Here is a 9,352-nt window from a genome sequence, read left to right as displayed (position 1 = left end):
AATGAAAGGAAATAAAATATATACATATAAATATAAAAATATATAAATATATAAATATATATATATATATATATATATAACAAATTGTTATATATTATCAAGTGGACACACGAAAAAAAAGAAAAAAAAAAAAAAACACAAATTCTCCAAAAAAAAAAAAAAAAAAAAATAATAATAAAAACAAAATAATATAATATAATATCAAAATAATATAAATTCAAAATGAATATATAAGATTTATAATTTTTCGTTTAAAATGATTTATATGTGGTCTATTAATAATCATTATTATTAATTACTTGTTTTTTTATTTCATAATTGTGTATTTGCTCCTTGTTCATAATATTATTGTAAAATATATACATATATAAATATACATATATATATATTATATATTACATATTTTACAATTTTGTTATTATAAATTCTGGTCAGATTCTCTCTTTACCTCCTGTGAATAATGTTCAGTCGTTTAATATATATATATATATATATATATATTATTAAATTATTTGTTATTTTATTTATATAGATGTTAGAAATAATAAAATAAAAACTAATAGAAAAATGAAAAAGTCAAATATATTTATAAATATAATATAAATAGGAAAAAAAGAAAAATAAATAATAAAAGAAACATAAGAATACAATCTTTACTATAATAAATATAAATTAAAAATATAATTACAAAATATATATTATATATAAATATATATATTCAAAATATTTTTCTTTTATAATTTTTCTTTTTTTTTTTCTTTCTGTTTTTACTATTTCTAAAATTAATGTATAATTTGGTTATATAATAATATATACAAAAATATTTATATATTTATAATATATATATATATAAACATTTTTGTAATAGTTTTTTTTTTTTTTTATTTTATTTTTTATTCCTTTAAAATATATTTATTATAAAAATAAAAATATTATTATTATATTCTATAACTATAATACTATTTTATATTATATTTATTATATAAATTATCATAATTTTTAATTTATTTTTATTTTTGTATTATTATATATATATATATATATATTATAATTACATGTATTCATTTTATATTTATAAATAATAGCCTTAAAAAAAATAAACCTAAAATTTTTTTTTTCTTTCTTTTTGAAATTATATAAATTTAATTGGATGCCATATATATATAAAAAGAAAAAAAAAATATATATATTATAATAATATATATATATATTATATATATATATAATATATAATAAAATATATTTATAAGTAATAATATCTCTAAATAATTCTTTTATTTAATATTAAATATATTTTTATTCATAATATTTATATATATATATATATATATATATATATATATATATATGAATGAATGAATAAAATTACTTAAAAAAATTGTTTTACATTTTTTATTATGATATATTATTTATGTGATGTAATTATATATAATAATATATATATTAAAATATTAATAAATAAAATAAATTATTATTATAATAAGGTATATTATATATATATATATATATATATATATAATATAATAATATAATATTATTATGTACATAAATATAATTAATATATAATATTATATATAAGTAAAAAAATTATTTATATACTTTATAGAAATAATATATATTATTTATAAATGTCATATAACATATTCATATTAAGGGATGGAAAAAAAAATAAAAAAAAATAAAAAAATAAAAAACTTACCAAATTATTTTTATTTTTTTTAAACTACAAAAGGAATTGTAAATAATAATATAATGTAATATATATATATATATATATATATATAATAAGTTTCATGTTAATTTTTCATATATTTACCTTATGTGATATTATATATTTAATATATATATATGTATACAATTGAAAAAAAAGAGAATAAGAAATGTATTTAAAATTATTTTATTATTTATTATATAGGGGTTAATCAACATTCTTGTATGTTTATAAAGAGTAAAAAATTATAATTTTCTCCATATTTTTTTTATAATATAAAATAAGAAACACAAAATATATAAATTTAGCTGTTGGGAAAAATAAATTCATGTGGTTTTATTTTTTTATGTGAATAAAATAAATTCTTAATATATTTTTATTGTTTTAAGGAAAAAGGTTTTAATAGTATGGATGTACATAAAAATAAATAAATAAATATATATATATATATATATATATATATATATTATATGTGAAGGTCTTATTTTTAATATGTTAACACAAGATTATTTATTTTATTTTATTTTTTTTTCCCCTTAATCCAACTGTATATAAAATAACATCATTTTGTTAAAACAAAATTATATATATTTATGCACACAAAATATATTATATAATTAGATAAGAAACAAAATCATAAGAATATATATATGTTTCCCTCTATATAAAAAAATAAACATAAACATAAATATTATTATATATATATATATAATATATTATTACTATATATTTTTAAAAGGTTAAATGCCCTTATTTCATATGTTTATAATTATTAAAGGAATAATTTTTTTTTTTTTTTTTTTTTTAATAACTTTTTAAGCATTTCCTACATTTCTTATATAAAAATGTGTATTGTGTTTAAATATATATGATGACACATTATAATTAAGAAATATGTTTAACCATGTCTCTTCTTAATTTCAATAAAACATATAGCACTTAAAATTATAATCAAAGGAAATAATAAAAGAAAAAATATATACATATATATATATATATATATATATATATATATATATATATATATATATATATATATGTAATATATTTATATAATAATTGTGTATACTATTAACATTCTTTCAAACAGTTTGTTATCCGTACTTTCTGTATTAATATCTGAACCATTAAAATTTTTATATAAAAAGTAAAATAAAGAAATTTACCTTTTCGTAAATAATTAAAAGGTTAAAAATATTATTAAAAAATATTTTCTTATTTTATTGTATTATTATAATTTTTTTTTTTTTTTTTTTTTTATAATTCGCCATAATTTTGACTTTTTTTTCATATATATGTTAAAAATGTTATCACGATTGTTCATTTGAGTTTTCTTTAAAAAAATAAATAAAATAAAAAATAAATATGTATTTATGAAATACAAAGACTGAAAAGATATAATAAAAACACGTTAAATAAATAAATAAATATATTATATATATATATATTATATATGTGTAAATTTTTTTTTTTTTTTTTTTTTTTTTTTTTTTTTATTTATGATATATATGAATTATCTGTCATCGCTTGATATTCATATTTTAATATTTACAGTTTATTAAAAAATATTTCATTTTTTAGTTTTGTATCATATTGTAAATTATTTTTTCATTGTGTAACATATTACTTTGTTTTGTAATAAGGGAATAATATCTGAAAAGATGGATTCAGCAGTATGTATATATATATATATATATATATATTTATGTTTAATATAAAGTAGTACATTTTCTTCTGTTCATTTTATTGTTTTATTTTATTTTATTTTATTTTTTTAGAAGATACATTTACAGATTAATGCTGGAAAATGTATTTATGATGGGAAAATGGTAAAACCAGATAAACGGAAGGGGAAATTGGTCCTTTACAAAGTATGTACAATAAAATAGAATATATGATTTATAAGGAAAAACTATTTTTTTTTTTCTGTATATGTGTTAAAATAAATATATAAAATACATACATATATATATATATATATATTTATATATATATAATTGTTTTGATAAATTTGAAACATTTCTTCAGATTTATGATAATCTTTACAACTTTCAATGGATTAATAGAGAAAATAACGAAATTGAGGTAAACCAAAAAAAAAAAAAAAAAAAAAAAAAAAAAATTTACACATATATATAATATATATTTATATATCTATAAACATGTTAAAGGAAAAATTAGTTAACAACTTAAGGATATTTTTAAAATGAATAATATTACACGACTATTATATGTTTTATATTCCTTAGGATAATTTGATATTAACCAAAAGCATTTCCTTAGAACGAGTTGAACAATGTAAAACAGGAAGGGTCTATATATTAAGAAATAAAACGAGAGGTAAAAAAAAATAAATATATAGATAAAGATAAATAAATATATGAAAAAAAAAAAAGATCTATTTTTAAAGGGGATATATCCATAAATAGAATTACACACATTATGTTGTTATTTTACTATTTTATTTTTTTTGTAGGCGAAATTTCGTTTTATTGGATGCAGGATTATGATGATTCGAAGGACGAAGTAATAATCAAAATATATATATATATATATATATATATATATATATATATATATTTATATGTATTTATTTATTTATAAAAAAACAATAAATATTTTTATCTTGTAGATTTTCGTTAAGCAATTTAACTCCATTATAACAAATGAACTAGCAAACCGTAAGAAAAAAAATAAAAAAATAAAACACATAGACATAAATATATGTATAAATATATATATATTAGACGAATGTACATATATATATATATATATATATATAAAATTTTATGTGTAATTTTTTTTCTCTAGTCGACACTGGAAGTAAACCATCTAATACGAATGATTATCTCTCTGAGTTGTCAGGATTAATCATATCTCAAACGAGAAATATGAATAAAGATAATACAAAAAAAGGTAAGATATGTAAAAAATAAAATATATAAATATAATATAATATAATAATTAAGGATAGAACTTACATATTATATATATATTACATAATATATGTATGTTCTTTTTCATTTAGATATTTATTTTAAGGATATATTTAAAGGTGAATATTTTTCAAAACTCTTGGAGATTCCAGAAGCATTAGAAGAATTAAAGATGTAATTTATAAAATAATAAAAATTCATATAAGTATATACTCCATATTTTTATTTCTATGAATATATCCTTTTTGAAAATATTACATATATATATATATATATATATATATATATTGTATACATATTTATGAATATTAATTATATACCCATTTAGACATATGCCCGAAGGATATAAAAGCAAAGAAGATATTATAGATGTGATTAACAGCAGAGCATTAAATCCAAACTTGAAAGCTCTAGATATGTCTCTACCTGCACATTTAAATTTTGTTCTAATTTCATTAAGTAATACTATATATAAATGTATATATATTAATACAATTGTATTTTATATATATATAATTTATACACATTTTATATTTATTTTCCTTTTTTTTTTAATTAGATTTACCACCTCATGAAGGAGAAGTAAATGATCGTATGTGTATTTTTTTACAAATAAATAAAAAAAAAAAAAAAAAAAAAATACACACATATATAATATGATATAATATATATATATATATATATATATATATATATATATGTATATATTTTTATTTTATAGCTATGGAATATATTGTTGATGCTCTGGAAAAAAAATATACCAAGGAAGAGAATAATTAAATATTTTGAGGAAACATTAAAAATTCTTCATATATTATGAGGGTATAATTTTTTTATGTGAACATATATGTATATAATAAATGTTCAAATAAATAATAGTAAAAAGAAAAAGTAAAATAAAATAAAATAAAATAAAAAATAAAAATAAAAATAAAAACAAAAACATGAGTTTTTTTTATAATTGTCAAAAAAAATAAAAAAATTAAAAAATATATATATATACATATATGTGTATATATATATATAAATATACATATATGTGTATATATATATACATATTTTTGTGATAAAAAATTAAGAAATAAACAAAATTATATTTAAAAAATTAAATGTTAAAAAAAAAAAAAAAAAAAAAAGACACAGCAAAAAGAATCATTATTAAAATAAAAACTTATAAACGTCATATGGTTATGTTTATAATTATTAATAATAATTATTTCGATACGAGGTGAGAAACTAGTCCAATAAAATATAGAACCGAAGAAAAAATAATACCCTTGGTTGCATTGCTTTCAACAAAATTTTTCTAAAGAAAAAAAAAAAAAAAAAAAAAAAATTAAATAATATACATAATATAATTAATATACCAAATAATAATAAACATATACAATATATGTACATATCCATATATATGTTTTTTTTTTTTTTTTCTGTTCTTACCTCCTCTGTGTTTTTCTCAAGAATAGCTGTTGTATACCATCTGGACCAATCGAACCTTCTACATAATTCTTTTTTTGGTATTTTTAAATCAATTTGATTTTTATTATTTTCAATGATATTATATAATAAGGAATAAAAAATATCATCCTTATCATATTGTTTGTCAAATACTTTGTCATCATCTAATTCGTACATATTTGTAATATCTAAAGAACTTTTCTCTTCTCTCCAAGAAAAGTTGCTAGCATTGTTCATTTTCCCTGCATAAATAAAAAAAATATAAAATATAAATAAATAATAAATATAAAATATTATATATATATATATATATATATATATATATATATCTTTCATAATAACAAATCAATTTGTATATGCAGCCCCATATATAATGAACATACAAAAAAGTGGCAACACAGACATAAATAAACACAAATATATACATATATATATACACATATATATACATATATATATACATATATATATATTTTTTTTTTTTAATACCGTCAACTAGTCGGGCGCAAAATAAAACAGCGTCGTCATAATTTTTTATGGACTTTGAATTATTTTCAAAAACATATTCACAAAAGGTAGAGACATACACTTCTGTGTCTTCTTCAATATAATATATATCTACCAAAAGTATAGCATTCATTATTAAAGGTACTAGTACTCTAAATGCATGTATCCTTTCAAACGGCGTATAATGAGATAATATAGGAATAAAGGACAAGAATACTGTACTCTCTGGGCTAAATCTTAATATTAATTCCATACAAAAATTCAAAGCTATATATAAACATATAAGTATCCTATACTTTTCATTATCTTTTCCATATGTATAGAGAAAACCGAATATAAAAGATATTGCAAATTGAAACATAGCTATAATTATAATTTCTACATAAAAGAAACTTGTTATTTCACTATCTCCAAAATCACCAAATCTATCATAAGTATATTTCTTTTTATCATTAGATAAGACTTCATATGCTTCTCTTATCTTATTAAAACGATCTAAAGAATCAGGTTCTTTATTTTTATCTGGATGATATATCCTTGACATTTTTCGAAATGACTGTTGTATATCCGTTTTTGAAGCATATGCATTCAAATTTAATACTTCATACAAATTTTGATTCGGCTTTCTTAACTCATATATACCTACACAAAATAGTACAAGCAAAGCAATATATATACCATACTCCCTTTTCCCTTGGTTCCATCTCCTATTTGATCCAATCAACCATTTTGTTAATGGTGCAATAATAATCATATGGAGAATAATTTCTTCCATTTTCGCTAGCTAGCTTCAATATTCAAATTTATATCAAGAAAAATAAAAATAAATATATATATAAATGAAAACAAATAACTAAATAATTATAAATAAATAAATATATATATATATATATATATAAATATATTTATATTTATATGTGTGTGTCACCTCTTTTTAATAGAATAAATTATATACGTGTATTTTGTTTTATTTCCTTATTTTTTATTTTATTTATTTTTTATCTTTTTTTTTGGCTAGCTATCTAAAACAAAAGCATTGATATTTTTATTTAGTCATAAAATAAATAAAATGAAATGTTTTTTTTTTTCTGCTTTTTTTTTTTTTTTGTTTTTTTTTCTTTTAGATTGAACACAAAAATACAAATGCTTCATTACAAAATATGTCGGTTATCCATTTTAAACAAATGGAAATTCGCTAAAAAAATTTAAATATGTAGATAAGACTTATATGTGTAATTATACCATATATATATATATATATATATATATATAGGTACACTTAAAAAATACATACAGTTACATATATGTATTTATATGTACTCAACTACATATAATAATTTATGTATATGTATTACAAACACATTCAAATAAAAAAAATCACTACGAAAAAAGAAAGAAAAAGAAAAGAATTATATATAATTAAAGGCTAATTTAAATATATTTGTTTAAATATATACATATTATTGATATGTATACATAAAAGTGTAGCCTTTTCTTTTCTTTTTTTTTTTTTTATTATTATTTTGTTTTTCTTTTTTTTCCTTCTTCTATAAATATGTGATATATATAAATATATATATTATATATATATATATATATATATTTAATATATTAGAATACAAAGAAGAATATTTTAAATCATATAGTAAAAGATATAAACATATATAATATAATATTAATATTATGCGAAAAAAGATAATAATTATTTTTGTTTTACAATCATACAAAAAAAAAAAAAAAAAAAAATTAATATAAAATAAAAAATATTCTATAAATAAAGAACTGTACAACAATTTAATAATATATAAAAAATAAATATATTATAATTTTTACTTATACGAAAATATTAATTGCAAAAAATAAATATTATTATTATTATCTTATTATATTTAAATGATTTTTTTAAATTTCCTCTTGGTACTTTTTTTTTTTTTTTTTTTTTAATCGTAGCTAATTTATTTTTTAATTTAAAATATTACTGATAAAAAAACATAAATAAAATAAAATAACATATATATTATGTATATATATATATATATATATATATTATATTACGCATAATATATATGTAATTATATGGATATATAATATTTATAATATAAGGGAAATGTTATAAGCTTAAGTATTATTATGTAATAATTATTGATATATATATATTTTTAATACTATAAATATAATAAAGAAAAATGTTTTACCAAAAAATTATATTATATATATTTATATTTATTCAAAATTTTATAAAAATATATGTATTTTAAATATCTTAAAAATAAAGAACCAAAATATTTTTTTTAAGAAGAAAAATTTTTAAAATTCAAGTATTTGTATAAGAATTATAAATCTTATTTTGAAACCTTAATATAATATAATATATATATATATATATATATATATATATATGTATTTTTGTTTTTTCTTTAATTTCCATTTATTTTAAATTTGATTTGAAAGAAAATTATGTATGTATTCATAGAAATTTTGTTGTTAACGAAAAAAAAAAATAGAAATAAATAATAAAATATATTTAATAGCCTATTTTTTAAATTGATATTTTAATATGACAGTTCACGAGGACATAATACATTTCTGTTGTAGTGTGTCATGACGGTTGTGAAGTTATTTTTATATTTTCACAATATATATATATATATATATATATATATTTATTATTATAATTACAAATGTGTTCTTTTTAAAAGAATCATTATACTAAAACATACCATGTAGACACAAAAAAAAA

The 9,352-nt window shown here is 15.7% G+C and overlaps 2 protein-coding genes across 2 annotated transcripts; one reads left to right on the top strand and one right to left on the bottom strand.

Moving 5' to 3' along the window:
• Window positions 1-3,372: 3,372 nt before the first annotated feature.
• PRSY57_1413300 (26S proteasome regulatory subunit RPN13, putative) lies at window positions 3,373-5,427 on the top strand (the record flags this gene model as incomplete). The annotated part of the gene is made up of 11 exons (XM_012909750.2): window positions 3,373-3,384; window positions 3,490-3,582; window positions 3,740-3,796; window positions 3,961-4,051; window positions 4,188-4,237; window positions 4,344-4,392; window positions 4,523-4,627; window positions 4,740-4,821; window positions 4,976-5,106; window positions 5,207-5,239; window positions 5,369-5,427. 11 exons carry the CDS (start codon window positions 3,373-3,375, stop codon window positions 5,425-5,427), a joined length of 762 nt encoding a protein of 253 aa, XP_012765204.1.
• A 433-nt stretch (window positions 5,428-5,860) lies between these two features.
• Window positions 5,861-7,387, bottom strand: PRSY57_1413200 (DnaJ protein, putative; the record flags this gene model as incomplete). The annotated part of the gene is made up of 3 exons (XM_012909749.2): window positions 5,861-5,953; window positions 6,088-6,347; window positions 6,595-7,387. 3 exons carry the CDS (start codon window positions 7,385-7,387, stop codon window positions 5,861-5,863), a joined length of 1,146 nt encoding a protein of 381 aa, XP_012765203.1.
• Between the last annotated feature and the right edge of the window lie 1,965 nt (window positions 7,388-9,352).

This window comes from Plasmodium reichenowi, chromosome 14 (genome assembly GCF_001601855.1).
Source record: "Plasmodium reichenowi strain SY57 chromosome 14, whole genome shotgun sequence".
Classification (NCBI taxonomy): Eukaryota; Apicomplexa; class Aconoidasida; order Haemosporida; family Plasmodiidae; genus Plasmodium; species Plasmodium reichenowi.
This window is presented reverse-complemented; position numbering and strand designations above follow the sequence as displayed.